The sequence below is a fragment of the Cervus elaphus genome, chromosome 20 (genome assembly GCF_910594005.1).
Source record: "Cervus elaphus chromosome 20, mCerEla1.1, whole genome shotgun sequence".
Lineage (NCBI taxonomy): Eukaryota > Metazoa > Chordata > Mammalia > Artiodactyla > Cervidae > Cervus > Cervus elaphus.
In genome coordinates this window covers 128102676-128125260 of record NC_057834.1, presented here as the reverse complement: position 1 = coordinate 128125260, position 22585 = coordinate 128102676, and the positions used below count along the sequence as shown (strand labels likewise).

General features: G+C 45.0%; 1 protein-coding gene across 2 annotated transcripts in view; it reads right to left on the bottom strand.

Moving 5' to 3' along the window:
• Nucleotides 1–22585, bottom strand: part of MTF1 (metal regulatory transcription factor 1) — a 42404-nt gene that overhangs the window by 12939 nt on the left and 6880 nt on the right. For both annotated transcript variants that reach the window (XM_043876040.1, XM_043876041.1), the window contains exons 3-7: nt 12422–12660; nt 11442–11573; nt 8783–8856; nt 8189–8325; nt 4981–5058 (exon numbers count right to left, since the gene is read on the bottom strand). In XM_043876040.1, the coding sequence (XP_043731975.1) occupies nt 4981–5058; nt 8189–8325; nt 8783–8856; nt 11442–11573; nt 12422–12660 (660 nt within the window). The remainder of the gene's footprint in view (nt 1–4980; nt 5059–8188; nt 8326–8782; nt 8857–11441; nt 11574–12421; nt 12661–22585) is intronic.

Below are 22585 nucleotides of genomic sequence, written 5' to 3'. Positions count from 1 at the left end.
GAAAGTCACTCAGTCATGTCCAACTCTCTGCTACCCCATGGGCTGTAGCCTGCCAGGCTCCTCTGTCCATGGAATTCTCCAGGCCAGAATACTGGAGTGGGTAGCCATTCCCTTCTCCAGGGGATCTTCCCAAGCCAGGGATCAAACCCAGGTCTCCCGCACTGCAGGCAGATTCTTTACCATCTGAGCCACCAGGGAAGTCCAAGAATACTGGAGTGGGTATATGCTGCTGCTGCTAAGTCACTTCAGTCGTGTCCGACTCTGTGCAACCCCATAGACAGCAGCCCAGCAGACTCCCCCGTCCCTGAGATTCTCCAGGCAAGAACACTGGCGTGGGTTGCCATTTCCTTCTCCAGTGCATGAAAGTGAAAAGTGAAAGTGAAGTTGCTCAGTCGTACCTGACTCTTAGCGACCCCGTGGACTGCAGCCTACCAGGCTCCTCCGTCCATGGGATTTTCCAGGCAAGAGTATTGGAGTGGGGTGCCATTCCCTTCTCCAGGAGTGGGTATATATAATAATTTATATTATATATAATTTATAAAATATATTACATACATATGAATGTATAACTGAAACAAAAGTCTATGCAACAGAGCCTGTCCTTATGATCTGCAATGTCTTCTATATTTTCTATTCTATTGCTGTCCTCAAAATGTTAATTATAAACCACTATTTTATAACCCAATAAAGATGCACCACCCAGTTTGAAAAATAGTGAGCTAACAACTACCACTAAGCCGCAAGCTTTGCAATTTCTTCATGACTGTTATTTTTTGTTCTACTTGTTTATGAATCATTACAGGAATAACACTGTTTAAAAGGAATGAGTCTGTGTGACTTCAGAAGATGATGTATAAGAATCACATTTTCACAGCAGTACTACTGTAACGGCTCCTAACTAGAAACTTTCCAAATGCCCAAGGGCAGGAGACAGAACATACTCTTATATTCACTTAGTGTAGTAACTGTTCAACAATGAGAACAAATAATCTATATATGCAACAACATGGACTAATTCCTCAAACAAAATGTTGCAAGAAAGAAGCCAGGACAAATGAGTATAGGCCACATTCGAATTATAGAAAACATAAAAACAGGCAAAATTCAACTTAGGTAGTAAGAAGCCAGGATCCTTAAGGGACCTGAGGGGGGTTTCTAGGTTGTTGAAAGTGAAAGTGGGGTCGCTTAGTCGTGTCTGACTCTTTGCGACCCCCTGGACTGTAGCCTACCAGGCTTCTCCATCCATGGGATTTTTCAGGCAAGAATACTGGAGTGGGTTGCCATTTCTAGGTTGTTGGGAATGTTCTATCTGTTGATTTGCGTGCTGGTTACAGGAAGGGGGCAGGGCACAACCTTTAAAAGAATGGCATGGCCTGTTGTTGTTTAGTTGCTCAGTTGTGTCCAACTCTTTTGCAACCCCGTGGACTGTAGCCCACCAGGCTCCTCTGTCCATGGGATTTCCCAGGCAAGAATACTGGAGTGGGTTGCCATTTCCTTCTCCAGAGGATCTTCCTGACCCACGGATGGAACCTGTGTCTCCTGCATTCCCAGGCGAATTCTTCCCTGCTAAGACACCAGGGAAGCCCAGTGGCATGGCCTGAGGACACAATATAAAGTGATTAGAAGCAACTAGGTCCAAAATGGCCATGAGTCGTCTTCTGTAAAGGTCAAACAGTGGGCAGTGGCCCAATTCCTGGAAATCCCCACCCTTTCCCCAAGATAGCTGGAATACTCCTCCTACTCATTAGCCTATGTAATTACCCACCCCTATAAATTCTGACAGCTCCATACCCTGCTGCCTCTTGGGCCTCTCTTACCTTCCGAGATGGCCCACATTCTTGTATACCGAGTGTTTCCACCCTGAACAGACCTTCTTTCACTCTACTATGGCTCACTCTTGAATTCTTTCCTGCACAAAGCCAAGAACCTACACTTGGTGGCCGTCCCAGGGACTCAGATGTGACCATCCTCTTGTGCCCCACACTCTCCCTCCGGCAACAGTTACAGGAATATGATGAACTGTGATGATTCATCAAGCTGTACATTTATGACGGGTGTACTTTTCTGTATGTATATTATACCTCCATAAAAAGGTTGGTTTTTTTTTTAATTAAAAAAGGTAAGTGCCAACGGGACTGACTCAGCCACTGCCAGGCTTCAGGGCAATAACCCTGGGGGCAGAGTGAGTGGCAACCACCACCCCAAGTGAGGAGAGAACAGGTTGAGCCTCTGGGGCCTGGAGCAGAGACATGAGAACACTGAGCTGTCTGGGAACAGGATGGATCCTGAGGCTCAGGGCCCAACAGGCCCAGTGGGCCGCTCCTCAGAGCTTCAGCCCAAATTCACACCTAGGACACACAGAAACCTGCAGGCTGCCCAGGAACCTGGAAAATGATGATCTCATAAAAATATATCATTTAATTTCAACAACTCATTATCATTTCTTTAAAGCAAGCAAGGCAAAATCCATCCTATTCAAGGAACTTTGGCCTTAGTCTGAAAGACTAAACGCTAGAGGACAAGGACACAACATATAATTTGATCCCAAGGGAGAAAAACAGGCCTCTCTCTTGCTGATGTAAATTATGGATAGAAAAAGCTTTCCTTTTTCACAAGTACTCAATGTTCCCTCAGGGGCTTCCCTGGTGGCTCAGAGGTTAAAGCGTCTGCCTACAATGCGGGAGACCAGGGTTTGATCCCTGGGTCGGGAAGATACCCTGGAGAAGGAAATGGCAACCCACTCCAGTATTCTTGCCTGGAGAATCCCATGGACAGAGGAGCTTGGTAGGCTACAGTCCATGGGGTCACAAAGAGTCGGACATGACTGAGTGACTTCACTCAATGTCCCCTCATATGGTTCCTTACCTGGTGACCTCAGGGCTCCAGAAAGCTCCTCAGTCATGTGTCAAGTCCCAGTCAGGGAGTGGATACCTCAACCATTTCCCAAGATCTCTGATATTAAGGAGACATTACACCCAGAAATCTTACACTATGTGGTTTAGAGGGCAATCTTGGCCCAGTACTCTTAAAGCATCAGCTATGAAATGTGAATATGCCAAACAATCATACAAAGTGCTTTTTTTTTGGCGGGGGTGTGGGGGGGGGGTGTCCTTCAGATTGGTTAATATCTATTGATCTCTCTTCAATTCAACTGATTCTTTCTTCTGTTATTTCCAGTCTGCTGTTAAGCCCATTTGGTGAATTTTTAAATTTTGATATATTTTCAGTTCCAGAATTCCCATTTGGCACATTTTTTTATAGTTTCTATTTCTCTGCTAAGAGTTCCTATTTATTAAATCATTACAAGTAATCCTTAATATGCTTGAGCATTTTAAGAGCTACTTATAAATGCCTGCCCACTAATTCTATCATCTGGCTCATCTTGGGGTCAGTCTCTGTGGTCCATAAATGACCTCTTCTCTTGAGTAGAGGTAATGTTCTCCTATGTCTGATGTTTACTAATTTTGGATAACCCTGGACATTTGCAAATGATACGCTGCAGAGACTCAGGATTCTGTTACACTTCCTGGAAGAGTGTTTGGTTGTTTGCTGTAACATTCCAGGGACTTGGCTATGCTCTAAACTCCAAACTCTGTCCTCCCTGCAATGGATGGCAGCTGGCATCTTCATCCAGCTCTTTAGCCTCAGCTGGACTGCTTGGGGTCTGCCCCACACACCCACAGTTCAGGGGTCAACTAGAGGTTTGGACACAGCTCATACACAGAACTTGGGACTCAACCTGTGTGTTTCCTCCTTTCCAGGTCATCGCCTGCAACTCTCCAGGTGCTGCAGTAGCCCTGAACTCTGTCCTCTGGGTAGTCACTCCAGTAAGAGTGAGCGTTTACTGAGCCTGAGCCATCTTGTTTGGTATCAGCTGGGCTTGCTTTGAGATGGATAAGCCATAAAGCCTGAAGACCCATCCTGTGCCACTGCCATCTTCCAAGTGGCCCCTTCAATGTTCAAATGTTACCTCTGCCTGTTTGGGTTGCTCTCTGGTGCCTTCAAGTAGTTGTTTTCATATTTTGCCCAGCATATACAGTTGTTTTCTGTGGGAGGGCTGGTCTGATAAGAGCAATTCTGCCATTACCAGGAGAACCCAGGCCCTGGTGTGCTAATATAAAATTGTGCAGTGTCAGACACCTCTCCCAGAGGAGATTGACTCAGTAGGATTGGGTGAAGCCCAAGAGCCTACACTGTAGAAAGACTGTTCAAATACCTCCCAGCACATTGATTCCTCCTATTTATTATGCATATACTCACAGAAAATCTAACCTAAGCTCTATTTATCTACCAGAGAAAAACAACCAAAAATGCATACTTAACCAGCAGTGTCAGTGACCCAGTAAAGCTCATGGATCTTCCTGAAGGAGCACAAGCTCAGGACTGATTCAGTGGTCTGCAAGACACAGCATGGAACCCCGGGGATGGCAGAGAGAACCACAGCAAGCAGGTCAAGAGACACTGGGTTTGTCTCCGAGCAGTGGGCCTGTAGACGTGGCCCCCTTCAGAACCCCTGTGCGGTGTGCGCAGAGACAGGGAAGCACTGACTCAGCTCAGACTGACAGGGCTTAAGGAGTCTGCAAACTGGAATCCTGGCTCTCCCTTACAGTGGATGAATTTTAAGCTACTCAAGGACAGACCACACTTACTTCCTCACCACTACCAGCTCAGTACCAGCACTCTGCCCAACTGGAGTAGGCACTCAATAAATATTTGCTAAATAAACAAAGAAAGTTATTTTCTGGTGCAGGAGGTTATCAAGTGAGTGATCTGGGTTAAAAGGCACGATGCGTCAGAGAGAACAACCTCTCCAATGAGAGCTCTTATCAGGAAGCAAAATCAAAACACCCTAAGTGGTTAGTAATTGAACACAACTCAATCTGAAAAACTTCCAAGACTGGCCTCACTCAATTTTCCCACCAAAGGGAGGCTCAATTCTTGTACTTATTTTAATAACATCTGTTTCACAGGTACACTTACTGTATTAGAATTTTCTTGAAATTCAGAATCTGTGGACAGAAGGCTTAAATTCCTCAGACAAAGTGAGTGATTTGTATCCTGTGAAAGAAAAAAAAAATTCTAAATGACAAAAAATTGGGATTTACTGTATTCTATTATGTAATAAAACACTTGATTACAGCGTCCCTAAGATTCCAAACGTCTAGAGAATAAAAAACCATTCAAAACAAAGGCTACATGAATCACTTCAATTTTTAAAATCCTGATATTCTTAAGAAATCGTTTACGTTCTTAAACATAGTTAGTAGAGTTTAAGAATTATCTCATGACTCAGGCTCCAGAGTAACAAAAGCTATAATAACATGAAATCAATAATATTTGCGAAATTGGTCTATCATTGACAAGGCAATTTTACATGACTTCATTTACTATTCATATAATCCTCTGTATTATTATTCCACATTTCCATTTTAAGTATGAGAAAATTAATGCTAAGATTAGCAGGGAATGGTCCAATTAACATAATTAACTGCTAATTAACATAACACAGACCCAGTGCTTCTGACTGGAAGTCCATCTTTCTTCCATTACTTCACTATGTCCCCAAAATGGGCATCTCAGAGACTGTCACTTAAGAGTGGTACTGAGGGGTTACTATTCCGATACGGGTGTCTGGGCTAACTCAGAATTCTGGATTCCTAGAATGCCAGTTGTGATTCACATACTTTATGTGGTCGCCCTACTTTACCTCATGCATCATATGTTCCGATTCGTGCATGTATTTAACAAATACTCACTGAGCATCTAATATGTATTAAGCCCTGTTCCAGGCCCAGGGATACAATAATAAAGCCCCTGCCACCAGAGAGCTTACAGTCAGTGTGGGGAGGGGGCAAGACAAAAAACCAAATAAATACACAGTATACAAGACAGTAAGGGGAATGGGGAAGGCCAGGGTAAGAGATGCTCTTTCATCAGATTAGGAAGGGACTCTTAGATAATGTGGCCTTAGGGCAGATACTGAAGAAGACATGGGCCAGGCACACATGTGGGGAAAGCGATTCACACACAGGGCGCAGTGTGCACAAAAGCCTGGAGGCAAGGTGGGCTTCCCCAGTTCAAGGAACCACAAGGTGGATGGTACGGCTCAAGTGAAATGAAGTGAGGTAAATGAAGAGAGAAGTGACCAGGCCAGAGTGTCTAGGACTTTCTGGGCCACTGTAAAGATTCTGACTGCTGCCTTAAGTGATACAAGAAGCTACTGAAAACAGACAGGATTTGCCTCATTGTTTAGGAAGATCAGGGTGGAGTATCAGTGGGGAGAAGAGAGGGGAAAGGTGCTAAGAAAACCACTTAGCAAGCAGGTCATTGCAAGAATCCAGGCCAAACAATGACAAGGGCTTGAATGAAGTAATCAGATCAGATTCTAGAAAGATGGAACCAATAGATGCTGGTGGGTGTGTGGAATGAGGGGGAGAAAAGAGGAGTCAAGAATGACTACAGTATTTTTGGCCTGTGCCACTAGAAAAACAGAGGTGCCATTTACTAAGATGTGGAAGACTGCAGGAGGAACAGGCTGGACGCGTCAGGACTGGGAAACGTAGGTGACAGCTGGGTGGAGACATCGAGTAGGAGGTTGAATACATGTATAAAGTTCAGGAAGAAATCTGGGCTAGAGATAAAAATTCAGGACTCAAAGGCAATCTTGATGGCTTTGAAAGCCTAAGACTAGAGCAGATTCCCTTCACTGGGGAGCTAACAGTCAGCCAAGAGATGTGAAGTCTGGACCCTGTGCACTGGGACCTCCAACGCGTAGGAGCTATTGGTGAGAAACTGTGATTGTTACCAAACCGAGAAAACTGATCATGACCTCATAAATGCAGCTTTGTAGACAAAGACTCTCAAATCTTAGTGTTTTCATCTGGTTTTACAGTGAGACTGAGGCACAAAGAAGCCACTTGCCTAAGGTCATGTGACTAGTGGTGGAGCCTGGATGTCAATTCAGACTCTTCATAACCAATGCTGCTTTGCCTCCTATGATGTGGGGGTCAAGAACCAGGCTCTGGAATCAGACGGTCTGCCTAAGGGGCGCTAATTACAAGCTTTGGATACTCAGGCAAGTTATTTATTTCTCCTTACCTCGGGTTTCTCTATCAGTGGTATGGGAATAATACTGACCTCTTGTAAGCAGGATAATTCACGAAGAAAACTTGGCACAGTACTTGGCATAAACATTCAGTAAATATTAGTTATTATTACCAATAAGATACAGGGGGAAGAGTCCATTTAAAGGGATCCTTTGCACCTGGAGAAGGAAATGGCAACCCACTCCAGTACCCTTGCCTGGAAAATCCCATGGACAGAGGAGCCTGATAGGCTACAGTCCATGGGGTCGCAAAGAATCGCACACAACTGAGCAACTTCACTTCACTTGCTGTTTAAAAATCAGAAACTACAGAATCATGCTGTCTCTCCCCAAATCAAAACCATATTACATACTTTAAGAACCTTGTTATTCTAAAGGGGGTCAGTGAGCTTCCACTTTATTTATAAACTAGTAAAATAATAACAGTTCTCACTTTTTGGGTGCAAAAGACATAAGGTAAGTGCCCAATACCATATCAGAAGTAGAAACAGTAAATGTATCCCAGGATCTCTCTGGAAAGAAGCCGCAGAGGAAAGGGCTTGGTAAAAACCAGACAGAACCACCTAAACCTCTGCAGAGGCCTATCTGTGGGTCAGTGCCTTAAAGGCAGTGGCTATCGAACCTTTAAGTCCGCAGACAATTCTAAAGGGCAGGGGACCCCCCCTGCCCCGGACTCCACCTGGTTCTCCAGCGATGGATTAATGGAAGGGTGAAGCAAATCATTAAATTGTGTCCCAAACTCAAGTTCAAATGTATCATTTTACACAACATGAATGGGAAAATAACACCCTTTGAGAGCACCTGGCCAACCCTTTGGTAGCCATTCTGAGACCTCTGGTTCCAAGACACCTCTTCCACCAGACCTGACGGAGGGGAGGAGGAGCCCAATCAGGGGCTAACGCACAGGGAGCCTGGTGAAACTTCTGGCTTCTGCCACCCCCTCACAAAGACATAGATCTTGACACTGATTCCTTCTCTCTCGCTAACAGACTTAGAGAGAAGGCATTTTAACCTTCTGAGACACAAACAACTGTCACTGTTCTATGGTGCCCAGATCAAAACGAGAGACAAAACACTCCACACCTCTGATCCATTGTGATTTAGAAGTGCACTGTATGAGTTTCCTTTGTTATCGTGACCTTTCATGTGACTTTTGAGACTGTATTGAGTGCTGAATGTTTTCTCACAGCCATTACTGGGGCAGAAAAAGGGTCTTTCACCTGCAAGAATGAAAAGAGGTGTTAATTTCACCATAAAATCATTTCACTGGATTGAGACATCTACTTTCCCCTAACATAGGGAAGTAAATATGCTAATGAGGGTTCAAGTAATACACTGGATCAATTAGCCACAAGTTAATCATCTCAGTCCTAAAATTTAACGCAGAGTAAAGCACTGAGAATGGCCTGCTCCTAGGAAGTGGAAAGAGAAGACTAGTTTCTTTTTTCCCCCCTCAGATTCTTTACTGAGTATCTCTGTATTGGTTTTATTTCTTAAGGTTAAGCTCCTGAGTCCAGCCTTTAGATCCTTTTTAACATCTGAGAGGAACTCAAACATTATAGGTGAAGGCCAACTGATTAGACTTGCTCTCTCCACAAAGCTGTACAGGTCTCAATGGAAACACATGTATTTACTGGCTCAACGAAGGTTAAAAGACAAAAATTAGCCTAAACTCACCTGTATGTGTACGGACGTGAGTTTTAAGGTGGTGGCTTGCTGCAAATGCTTTTCCACAGCCATCATGATCACACCTAAGGAAGTTGTTTAAGCAGAGAGGATAGCAGTCATTAGCTAATAGACCTTTATCTTCAATGTCTCTTGTAAATACAAACTTAAATTAAAACTGCTCAGAACACTATGATCAGACTGACAAAACGGGTTTTACAGATGGGAATGATGACAGGTCCCTGAAAAGTAAGGCGACAGATCTGGGATCAGAGGGAGAGGCTGGCCCAGGAAACGTGTTTCTTGTCCTACAGGTAAGGCACATGCTGAAAGCCCGAACAATAAAACTCTTTTGATGAATGACACAACAGAATTCTATTGACAATGAGAACGCATATGGAAAATCTACTATGGCAAATGAAACATAAGGAATACCAGTGATGGGTACAGAGGCTTTCACATAGGCTCAGGGCCAGAAATACAACACTAGAGCAAAATCAGTCAGAATACACTAGCTACAATGTAATTATCTGTCATCTTCAGAGAACTTTTCTCTTTTACTTTCTTGATAACTAAAACCAGAGGTAATATTTCCCTCCTTAGGACTCCAAGGGCATTTACCTACATGCTACTTTTATGGCACCTGTCATTCCCAATCTGATTTTATCTCTGTGTGCATACATCTGTTATCTCTTCTCCTAGATTGCAATTCCTCTGAGGGCAGGGTCCACGTAGTTCTTCATACTTGCTGTAGTTCTTGCACATAGCAGGCATTCGGTCACTATTTACATGAATGAATGCATATACTTATAAGCCAAAATATTTTATTTCTTTAAATAGAAAGCTTCTCTAAAGCATTTTACTTTTTAAGTACATAAAATCATTGTGTCTAAAGCCCCATCTAACATTCAAGAAAAATTAGCGGTTTTAATCATGACAAAAACACGTGTAATTGAATAGAAATCAGAAACCCCTTGACAGCCCTATGGGGAAAAAAGCAACCCAAGCTTCACAGCAGCTGGAGAGTAACCAACTAGGATCTAAATATTCTTGCCTTTAGAGGGGCCATGACTCAGAAACGTATCTGTAATTCTTAAAAACACATTTCCATTTAATTGGTGTTTAAGAGTTGGTCCCTGAAGACTTTCCAATTTTTAGGTATCCTAATGAGATGAGTGATTTGAGAATAGAAAGGCAGCATATTTAATGCCATGAATGTAACAGCAATCCCTCCTGCCTAAATTCAGAGACATGTTTATAGACAGTTTCAGTAATATATCTATGTTATACTTAGGACAAATCCTTACAAACTGATTACCTTGTTAAAAACATCATATAATAACTCCAAAGTTGTTTTTCAATCCCTGCTGAATGCCCAGAACCACGCTATATGCTGTGAGCACAGGAGAAAGTAGATGATACAACTCCTTCCTTCAAGCTTATATTTATACATGTATCAATTAAATATATATGTGTTCATATATATATATATATATATATATATATATATATATGGAAATCTATAGATAAAAATGGATGCTCCTAGCACTGTTTACAATAGCCAGGACATGGAAGCAACCTAGATGTCCATCAGCAGATGAATGGATAAGAAAGCTGTGGTACATATACACAGTGGAATATTACTCAGCTATTAAAAAGAATGCATTTGAATCAGTTCTAATGAGGTGGATGAAACTGGAGTCTATTATACAGAGTGAAGTAAGTCAGAAAGAAAAACACCAATATGGTATATTAATGCATATATATGGAATTTATAAAGATGGTAATGATGACCCTACATGCGAGACAGCAAAAGAGACACAGATGTAAAGAACAGACTTTTGGACTCTGTGGGAGAAGGCGAGGGTGGGATGATTTGAGAGAAAAGCACTGAAACATGTATATTACCATATGTGAAATAGATCCCCAGTCCAGGTTTGATGTATGAGACAGGGTGCTCAGGGCTGGTGCACTGGGATGACCCTGAGGGATGGGATGGGGAGGGAGGTGGGAGGGGGAGTTCAGGATGGGGAACACATGTACACCCATGGCTGATTCATATCAATGTATAGCAAAAACCACTATAATACTGTAGAGTAATTAACCTCCAATTAACATAAATTAATTAATTTTTTAAAAAGATGCTCCTATATGTTTGTATGCACACATGACATATTACAAAGCAACAACCAAACAAGTGATTAAAAAAAACAGCAACAACACTTGCACCACTAGCCTGAGTATCTTTCCCCTCATCCTCTCCCCCTCACCTCTCCTTAGGTAGGCAGCCTTGCCCTGTGCTGGGCCTCTCAGTCTCACACTGTCTGGTTACTTGTGGTTCTCTTCCACCAGAGCAGACTAAGGTTCTCAGGAGGAGGGCCTACATCTTAGCATTTCTCTAGTACTGATGACTGAGTTTCAATCAACGCTTTGTGAAAGTCAAGGCAAAGAATGAGGCAGAGAAGCCACCATCCACAGAGCCGGCAGGGACGCTCTTGGACCCCATCACCCCTCCTTCAGTCTGCAGTCGTTCACAGCTATCCTGGGGAGAGCAAACACTGCCCAAAGAACGAGCAAAGGGAATTTCCTTCCCATTCTGAAAATTACTAGAGTACCTCAAGACACCTCCTTGAAACCCGGTCAGTGATAAATAGAAAACAGCAAGACCCACCGAAATGGCTTTTCTCCTGTATGGGTTCGAATGTGCTTCCTCAGATCACTGAGTGTGGTGAAGTACTTGCTGCAGCCTTCAGATTCACAGTTAAACGTCTTCCCTGTGTGAAGCCTCTGATGTGCTTTCAGCCTGCAAGATACCCCACAGAAATCCCCTCTGTCATAATGCACGCCAGAGCTTTCCCATGTCAGCTTAATGTGCATCAAGGTCAAGTACATAAGAATTCTACAGTCATAATACACTAATATCAACATTTTGGGCTCAAAGAGAAATTCAAAGAATTATACAGCAGAGTGGTGTTGAGTGTGACCCTGAAGCCGGGCTGCCTGGGATTCAAATTCTGGTCTCCCCTACTGGAGGGGGATCTTGACCCAGTTACAAAAGCTCTCTGTGCGTCCACTCCCTTTGCAGCACACGGGAACACTGCCTAGCACACAGTGAGTGCTTTTTAGGTTCATGTACTCAGCTGTGTCCGACTCTTTGCGACCCTATGGACTGGAGCCCGCCAGTGTTAGCTATTACTATGTTTGCTCTGTGACAGCCAATGCTGAAGACTAATATAAGTCTCCTGATATAAACAGTAGAAAAGAGAAATAGATAATGAGCAGTCCACTCCCCACTTCTTGGGGGTAGAAAAAAGTTAATCTTCAAGTTGAGGCTGGGAAGGAAATCAAAGAATCCTTAATACCAAGCTCCTGAGCCAACAGGAGATATTATTCCATACCAACTACTAAAGTACTCAGGCCGGGATGTCATTCCAGGAGATACGAATCCAGACACAAAGCTTCTCTGACTGTAACCGACCCAGGAGGTGTCCATGTTTAAGTAACAGCTGCTCTGTGGAACTGTCAGCAGCTGAATGTGGCTGCCCTCTTTAACGCCCTGCACGTGAACGTCTGCCCCGCGCAGGGGAGCGCCGTGGTCACGGCAGAGCCGGGCTGGGAGGCCGGCGGAGCTGGGGGTGGGGGGCGGCTGACCTGTACAGCGTGTTGAACGCCTTCTCACAGCCCTGCACGTCACACTCAAATGGCTTCTCCTTCGTGTGCACCCGCACGTGGATCCTGAGGCTGTAGGAGGTGAGGAAGGCCTTGCCGCAGCCCTCCTGATTGCAGACGAAGGTGTACTCCCCTCGGTGGGTCTTCTGGTGGGTGCGCAGGTTGCCTGCCGTGCTGTAGGTGCGGGGGCAGCCCTCAAACGTGCACTGGTACCGCTTTACCTGGCAGACGGAGGACACCTCGTCAGCGGGACAACGGAGCTGCCCAGGGCCTAACTCCCCCCAGAGCATGGCTCTCGGGAGAGGCAGGCGAGATACACAGGCTTCCATCGTCGACACAGAAAGCACCGTCTAACACGAGTGGGGAAATGTGCCTGCTGAGCAAATTACACCGGGGCAGCAAATGATGAGAGCGATGGGCAGAGACAAGGCAGAGGTAGTCAAACACTCTAAATGAAAACGAGACCGGTGTCCACTCAACACCCACCCGCTAAGGATGGGCAGATACTACTACACTCACCCACACTCAAATATAATCTGACTTTAAGGTTGGACTCGACATCCTGTCCTCTGGGCCTGTAACCTGATGAGAACTAACCAATATAAAACTGAGTTTACAACAATCTGAAATGTATACACTCAGTCATAAGTGTACTAGTTCAGTTATATACCAGCATAGTCTCTTCTCTAATTTCATATCTACAAAATGAAAACAAAAGTATCATGCATTTCTGGGAATATTTGGTAGTATGGCATTTCTCAAACTGCCATCCTCTTGGTCTCCGTCCCTCACCACCCTTCCGGGAAAGTGTGCCATCCACAGGAGCCTCCACTTCCCTCAGTGCCTGTGGAACCACTCGGCAAGGTGCCTTCACTGGACGAAACCATGCTCTTCAACTTGCTGGTGGTCAAATTCTTTCCTCCTTCCCAATTATCCTTTAGTATTTGAAAAAAATTTCTCACCAATGCCCTCTCCTTCTGAAAAACGTGTCCTACACCACAAAGCAATTCCGTGGGGCTCTTTATCTTCTTCCCCGAGTCACTCACTCCTTTTCTTTAACCTCGACATATAGGTTCAGCCCAAAGCTTCTCTCTCATCTTCCAAACCTTCCCTTTCTCTCTCCTGGGGAAGGGGAAGCATCACAGCCTTGGCCAGAGAAAAACGAATACTGGCGCTTAGGTTCAGGACTTTGAGCAGGTCTTTCCAAGTCTCTGAACTAAAGGTTCTTTATTTCTACACAGCAGAACTGAATGCCCTGCTGTCTCATTGTGCTTGTGAGGAGGACAAAATGAGATAAAGCATCTGGAAAAGACTCTGTCAATGTCCCGACGCTATACGTATCAGGGTGCTAGTTCTGCCTATTCTTCAGCTTTAGCGAACACCTTCCTCCTTTAGCCCTCATCATTCTCCGAGCTTTAGTCTACTGCTCTCGCCACACCACTGGTATTCATTCAACAGTTAATGAACTCCTATATCCCAGACAACAGGCTAGATACCACAGATAAAAAGGAGAACAAGACAAAAAGCTTTCTTTTTAAGGAGGGTCACTTTAAGGAGGCACATGTGCACAAATGATTATAGACTGTGCTGAGTTGGACAGTGTACACACCCACGGTGCTTGGGAAGCATAAAAAAGGGAAACCTAATCCTTCTCAGAAAGACTGGACTCAGTGAAGGCTTGGAAACTGAGGCATTCTGTCTGAACTGAGGATGTGTTTTGTTTTGCCTATTGGTCTGTTTTTTTAGGGATTAACTGAAAAAGTGTTCCTTAGACAAACTGGAAGAGATGGGCATTCCAGAAGAGGTAACACCTTGAGAACTACATGCAGAGATGAATGAGAACACTGGTCCCGGAGACCACAAACACACCTCAGTAGGTAAGAAACTGGAAAAAGAATCTAGAAAAATGAGTGAAGCCTCCTAAGTTTAGCTATGAAGTAGAGGAACAGAACAACAGGGAGCCAAGATATCTTGGTTTTAACCAAGATAGTAATACAACCAGATGAAGGGTTTACAAGAGATCATTCTGGAAGCCTGTGGAAGATAGCCTGGAAGGGTAAGCGAACAGAAGGGGTAGTAGAGGTTAAGCGAAGGGGGACAACTGTCCAAGACAGAGGTGAGAAGAACCCAAACTAGGGAAGTGATGGGGCTTCCCTGGCAGTCCAGGGGTTCAGACTCTGTGCTCCCAATTAAAGGGGGCATGGGTTCAATCCCTGGTCAGGGAACTAAGATCCCGCATGCCACACAGCATAAATAAATAAAGTGACAGTGGACATTATGAGAGATGAATTCCAGAGAAAATAAAATGGGGGAAATGAGTGGCTCTAGCGACAACAGTGTGCTGGGGCGTGGTAGCAATGGGGAAAGGCAAAGTCAAGATCAACTCCCAAGATTAGGGCCTGAATGACAGAACAGATGGTCACATACCAATTTTGGACTGGACAGAGGGTGGGGAGAGGTGATAAGTTGGGTCTGAGGTACTGCCAGGTAGCAATGTCTAGCAGGCACACATATAGGCTGGAAGCTAAAAAATGAAGTTTAGCGCAGGGGTTTCTGGTACACTGGTAATAGGTGCCTTTACTATGTGACAAAGCAGGCTGGTTCACGGCCCAACTCTGCTACTTACTGTGTGACTTTGGGAAAATTACTGAAGCTAAGTCTCCAGCTCCTATTTACAACGTGGAAGAAAGAAAATCAATCTTTTTAGGGTTGTTATAAGGATTAGGGATAATTCGTGTAAAGTATTTCAACACAGGGACTGGCATATAGTAGATGCTCAGTAAAATCTTGGCCACAAGGCCAAAGGATGGAATCCTGAACGTCACCAATGTTTAGGGAACTGGTAAAAAGAAGAGATGCATCACCAGCCCAGGTGGGATGCATGAGACAAGTGCTCGGGCCTGGTGCACTGGCAAGACCCAGAGGAATCGGGTGGAGAGGGAGGTGGGAGGGGGGATCGGGATGGGGAATGTGTGTAACTCTATGGCTGATTCATATCAATGTACGACAAAAAAAAAAGAAGAGAAGCCATTGATGGGTGAATGGGTGACAGGACTGGGGAACTGGGAAGAGAATGCAAAGGAGATGGACGTCACAGAAGCCAAAAGATAAAAGGTCTTAAGGAAAAGAGAATGGTCAGGATGTTTTCAGAGAAAACAAAGAAGACAGGAAGGACTAGGGGAAGTATAGGATCCAGCAGCTAGAATTCACCAAGGACTCAGCAAGACTAGTTTTAGTGGACTGATGAGGTCAGAAGTCTGGCTTAAGGTGGATCATGAAGGCAGGGGGAGAGGCTGGAGATGCAGAGAGGCAGCAGCACAGTGGACTTCTGAGTTGATGAATCTTGTTTGTTTGACGTAAGACAGGTTTTGAGCATATCTGGAAGGAAAAAGGTCCTGGAAGAAAGAAGCTGAGGATCTGGGAGGAACACAAAGATGACAAGGATATTCAAAAGCCTGGGTGGAGGGAAAGGCCTCGGATAACAGGGAAGAGGACATTCAGTTTCAGAGAAGGAGGATCTGATGTTAGGATGCGATGACTCAAGGGCCTTTTGGGCCATGTGGTCTCTCTTAGAGCTACTCAACGCCACTGCTCTATGTCTGTGGAAGTAACCATTTGTTGTTGTTTAGACGCTAAGCTGTGTCTGACTCTTTTGCAACCCCATGGACTGTGGCCTGCCAGGCTCCTCTGTCCATGGGATTCTCCAGGCAAGAATACTGGGGTGGGTTGCCATTTCCTTCTCCAGGGGATCCTCCTGACCCAGGTTTAGGCAGACTCTTTACCACTGAGCCGTCTGGGAAGCACCGAAAGTAACCACAGACAGGACATAAATGGACAAGCAAGGCTGTGCTCCAAAAAACTTTATTTATGGACAAGGAAATCTGAATTTCATCATTTTCATATATCATGAAATAATGTTCTTTAGAGTAAAAATAATTTTTAAATGTGAAAACCATTCTACAAAAACAGGCATCTGTTTCCCAAACCCTGAAAACCTGTGGGGATGGGGATGGAGGGGCCCTGAGTCCTCCCATCCCCCCTGGGCTCCAGGTATTTCTCTCAAAAGCCCAGTCCCTAGTAGGATTTTGCACAGGAGTTTAAGTTCCCCAGACAAGGGTTCTCCTGCTCATTCACCCCTTTCCGTTCCCTAGGCCACCCCGGAGGTGCTCCATAAATACCCACTGAACTATTGACCAGGCATTCTCATGTCTCAGGGCCTAGTTTTGAAGCCAATCACCACCAGATTTATTCTAAAACAGTGCACACACATGCCACTTCCCTGCTCAAATGATAAAGTCCCAATTCCCTAGCCTTGTATTCAAACTCTTTCAGGGTCCCCTTCAGGCCGACAAGAGAGAACTGTTAAGGCCCACAAGGGACAGTACCCTCTTCCCTAACTACAACACTAGAGTCCCATTTGCCTGCCTTTACTCTCTCTTTTCTCTCTCCTGGAAATGTCCAGTTCCTTTCTTCTCTGCTTTTCCCAGTTTCTTCCACTCAAGCTTCACCACCTCCAAGGCCCTCCACTATCATTCCATATCTATGTGACAGTGTCCTTCTCTGAATCCCAATAATATTTAACTATACCACTCACTTGACACTTAGCTTATGCAGTTAATTATCCTCTCATGCACATGTCCTGATTTCTCAAGACTGAAAACCTCTTTGGTACTTCGAGATAGAGATTTCAAAATGATCACTGACCAGGGAGGAGAACCATGACTCTGAATGCTCTAATTAAGGAGTCTGCAAGTCTCAGTCATAGAGCTTATGACAGTGGTGAATGACAAGAGCAGAATTTCCTTCTTAAGATGCTACAGCAGTTGATAACTTCCTAAGTAACAAGTGAAATTAACTACCCATTACTGTCTCTCTGCCCTGCCAACTGCTGCTCTCATCTAGGTTTTCTTACTTGGCCAATTCAAGCTTCCATTAAGTGTTCCTTCCTCAGGAACCTGTTCCCTGACCCATTCCTATCCCCTCCACGAATGAGAAGAGGTATCCTTATTTCAGGGACTTCCCAGTTGGCTCAGCAGTAAAGAATCTGCCTGCCAAGCAGGAGATGCAAGTTCGATCCTTGGGTCGGGAAGAACCCCCAGAGAAGGAAATGGGAACCCGCTCCAGTATTCTTGTCTGGGAAATCCCATGAACAGAGGAGACTGGTGGGCTATAGTCCATGGGGTCACAAAAGAGTTGGACTCGACTCAGCGACTAAACAACAATTCTTATTACAGGTTTTCATGGCATCCTGGGCTTCCCTGGTGGCCCCAGACGGTAAAGAATCCGCCTGTAGTGCGGGAAACCTGGGCTCGATCCCCGGGTTGGGACGATCTCCTGGAAGAGGGCAGGGCATGGCCGCCCATTCCAGTATTCTTGCCTGGAGAATCTCCATGGACAGAGGAGCCTGGCGGGTTACAGTCCAAGGGGTCGCAAAGAGTCAGACACGACTGAGCGACTAAGCACAGCACATGGCATTCTGCATGTCTTTATTTTTTTTTTTTTGTATGTCTTTAAAGCACAGAATACCAGTAAGATTAAATAATTATGTAATTAAATAATTTACATAATTATCTATTTCGATGCTAGACACAGCAGTAGCTGGAGAACAGAAAGCACCAGGTAGATATCTGTAAAGCTAAACAATGAACAGCTACTCTCCAGTGAGACGGTAGTAGGCTCCATGAGAGCAAGGACTACATCTGGCTCATCCAGTTCACCGTCATAGCCTCAGGCACCAGCCTCTGGAGAAGTGACTGAGATTTGTTGAAGGAAGAGACGACGAAACAAACAAAAGTAAACCAACAGGACTCACAGCTGAGCAAAGTAGGGGCAAGGGCTGTGAGTGACAAACGGGCAGAGTGTCACGGAGGAGGGTCAGCCAGGTCAAACACAGCAGAGGGGACTGAGGAAGCGCTTCCTAGACTCAGCTCACAAGGTCAGAACTAGTCCAGCAAGACTAGCGTCACTGGAAGGGTAGGAGCAGAAGCCAGGACTTAGCAGGCTGAGGAGCTGGAGAAAAGGGAGGAGATGGGGATAATGAATATAACTACTCTTACACAAAACAGCGGAGGGGAGAGACAGGGGAGAGGACACAGCCTGAGGAAGGTATGTGGATTTAACGGTGGACACATGACTGTCAGAGCAAGTGCTCCCCAATACTACACTGAATAAACCTGTGATCTCACCCTATCTGGAAGAAGGCAGTAAATGGAAGTGCCAAGACTGTCTTTCAGAATCGTTTTTAAACAGCATCAAATTTCACAAAAAGGGAAAACAAACCACCTCAAACTGGATCAGAGCAGGAAGTTGCAAAAAATCTCGTTACTCAGCAGAGGTATTGCAACATTTGGTACATTTAAATACAATTAAAGTTTATCACACATGTACGCATTCAAAACAAGTTCTATTCCAGAGATTATATTGTCCCCGGAGATAGGAATACAGAAAAAATGGCTCCTGCTCTCTAGAAGCTCAGTCGAGAGGAGACCCAAACAGATGAGAACAACAGGGTATGAGAAAATGTACAGATGTTAGAGTACAGGGAAATATAGAGAAAAAGACTAAGAAAAACTCAGGAGGAGCCGGGGATGACAGAGGATGAGACGGTTGGATGGCGTCACCAACTTGATGGACATGAATATGAACAAGCTCCAGGAGTTGGTGATGGACAGAGAAGCCTGGCGTGCTGCAGTCCTGAGGTCACCAAGAGTCAGACACAGCTGAGCAACTGAACTGAACTGAACTGACTGAAGAAAAACTCAAGGTTGGGGATGACTACGAACAACTTCTCAAAGGAGGTGATGCCCAACCTGAATTTAAAGAACTTGAGGGACACATAATTAATTGGCCTGTCGAAATTAACCAGAGTAGGGGACTTCCCTGGTGGTGCAGTAGATAAGAATCTGCAGGGGACACAGGTTCGATTGCTGCTGGTCTGGGAAGATTCCACATTCAGCAGAGCAACTAAGGCTGAGCGCTTAGAGCTGGTGCTTCACAAGAGAAGCCATTGCAGTGAGAAGCCTGTGCACAGCTAAAGAGTAGCCCCCACTCTCCGCGACTAGAGAAAAGCCTGTGTGCAGCAAAGAAGAGCTGGTGCAGCCAAAAACAAATAAACAATTTTTAAAATTTACAAAAAATTTTTTTAAGAAATTAATTAGAGTACCTGTAATATGAACATGTCACCAAAGATTCCATTGGGAAACAGTTTCTCCAAAAGAGCTTAAGCACTGCATCACTTAAACAGCTGATGATTCAGGAGTTAGGGAGCTCAGATACAGCACTGGGTGGGATCAATGAGGATGGGGTCTAATGTTTCATAAAGGGCAGGAGGCATAAAAGTTTTCAGATGTTGATTTATAACATGTTCTGAGTAGTTCTAGAATAGAGAAATATTTAACAAAGATGATTGCCCTGGTAAGTCAACAGAAGCAGAGAAGGAAAGGTGAAATGAGATAAGCAAAAATGAAAAAATTAAACCCTGGAATTCTAGGAGACAAAAGCTTCAAAAAAAATTCAGAAGTGGGACTTCCCTAGTGTCCAGTGGTTAAGACACCACTGCAGGGGGCGCAGGTTCAATCCTTGGTCAGGGAACTAGGCTCCCCAAGTGGTGCATGGGGGAAAAAAAAATCAAGAAGAGAAAAAAAGCTGAGTTTCTGCTGGAGGAAAAAGAAATGAGTCCAGCAGAATTAGATCCCACACACCCTAACAGCGCCCTTCTCAGTAAGGAAAGGAAGTCTCTGATTCTGAACACCGAGCATCTGAACATACTTATAAATCAACGCTCGGCCTGGCTCTTACGGCTGTAGGAGCTGCCCCTTCCTCCCCATCCCTCTCCCCAGCACCAGCTCTGTCCCCACACTGTCAGTGATCTCTCTCCCACTCCATCATCTGCAACCAAAGAGCTCAAAGGAGAAATGGAAGAGCTCGGCACTGCCCACCACAGAGCTGAATTCACACACAGCCCCCACGCCTCAACCCTGTACCCTCAGGGAGCCAGCCACCCTGCTGCCCTTCACGTCTCAGCCCTTCTCACAGCTAACGGGCTTCAGTGTACGATCCTTGCCTCAGATTATTACAAAAATACAAATCTATCAGAATCCTGAACACAGTGCCTGGTACATAGCAGACACTCAACAGATGCCAGCCACCTAACCCTCTTGCCACTGCCAGCAAAACAGGAGTCCTCATTCTTTAGCCGTAAGAGCCCTCAGCTTATGATTAAGTCAGTCATGGGGATGCAGTGTACAGCATTGTAACCACAGTTAATAGATATGTATTGTCTATCTGAAAGTTGCTGGCAGCGTAGATTTTAAAAGTTCTTATCACGAGAAAAAAAATGGTAGCTAGACTTACTATGGTGATCATTTTGTAATATACGCAAATACGGAATCATTATGTTACACGTCAATTTTATCTCCATTGTAAAAAGTTAAAAACAGTATTTAAAAAGAGTCCCAGCTTCGCCTGGTACCCTAGCTGCCCACCATGGAAGGAACTTTTGGGGGCCTGCTGCTCAGGAAGGCCAAGAAGTCCAAGGGAGCAGAGAATGGGCGTGGAAGGTTACCTGTGGCAAGAGCTGCACCCAGAGCCCCTGCAGAGGGACTACGGACATGTTCTCCTTGTAAAACATGGTTCTAAACGGTGGGTCACATTCCACAACCGTATTAATACGACGGGTCAGCAAGTCAAGGGTGACTGGGATCCAGGGTACCCAAACACACAATCTACAACCATGTTTCAGGAGAAAACGCTTCCCAAAGAGCTCCAAAGACAGCTTAACCTTTTCTTTAACTGGAGGATACGTCCTTCCATATATCCTTCAAGAGCCATATGGGGGACCCCCCCCCCCGGTGGTACAGTGAATAAGATTCCACTTGCCGATGCAGGGGGACACGGGTTCAATCCCTGGTCTGGGAAGATCCCACATGCCACCAAGCAACCAAGCCCATGTGCCATAACCACTAAGTCCACACACTAGAGCCTGGGAACCACAACTACTCAAACCTGCACGCCTTAGAGCCCATGCTCCACAACAAGAGAAGTCACCACAGGACAAGCCCGAGTACTGCAACAAAGAGGAGCGCCTCTCAGCTCCGAAACTAGAGAAAGCCTGAGCACAGCACCAAGGATCCAGCGCTGCCAGAAGTAAATTAAAAAAAAAAAGAAAGAATAAAGAACCACGTGGGCCTTCGAGGAAGAGAAAGAAAACGGACGTTCACCAAACCACCACCAGGCACCAGACACGATCCTGAACTTTCTACGCATCCCCCGTTGCGTATGCATAAGCGAGTAAATCGTATTTCACCTTCACGAAAAGCGACAGGATATTTTAATTTCAATTTTACAAAAGACGACACGGAGCAGCTTGCCCAAGGCCACTCAGTATATACCAGAACAAAGGTGGAACCTAGGTCTAACTTATCCCTGTGCACATCACACAGCAAACTTTAAGAATAAGCTAGATTTAAATAAGAGAAAAACATGAACATTCAGATTCTCCTATGTCCTACATCGAAATTTTAGCAATACTCAACAGGTACAGCCTACGTATGATATAAATCTGAGAACTGTCATTCCTGGAGCATTATGCTGGAAAACCAGTAAGAACGCAAAGTCACCCTGGTATCTCTTCCAAGCCAGTGGGCCTCAGTGATGGAAATGCTGATGGCCGAAGAGAAGTATGTGACATGCATGCCGGCAGACGGGAGAGCGCTCAACTGGCTTCATCTGCTGGTAAGGGAAAATGCCTCCAACCCTGGTTTTCTACCGAACCCTGCGCCTCCGGCCTCAGCGGTCTTCCTTCCAGACTCCCCAGAGTCCCTCAGGGCAGGGATTATTTCTTTGTCCTTCCTGATATTTGACAAAAACGCTGATGATACTTAATAAGTAAAAGCTTGTGGAAAGAATGAACAGATCCTCAACACTAGCATTTCAAGCAGAAACTGTCTCTGTCCTAGTTCTGCAGGGCAATTCTGTGAGAGTTCACAAGGGAACCTGTAAAGGAATATAATCACGGTGTGCAAAGACTAAAAGTGGGCGGGTCTCCTCCGCAGAGTCAGCAACAACCTGGTTCGTCTGAGAGGATCCTCACGTTGCCTAAGGGATTGATAATGAGCAATGAGATTGGAACTGGGTCCCCAAGGTAAA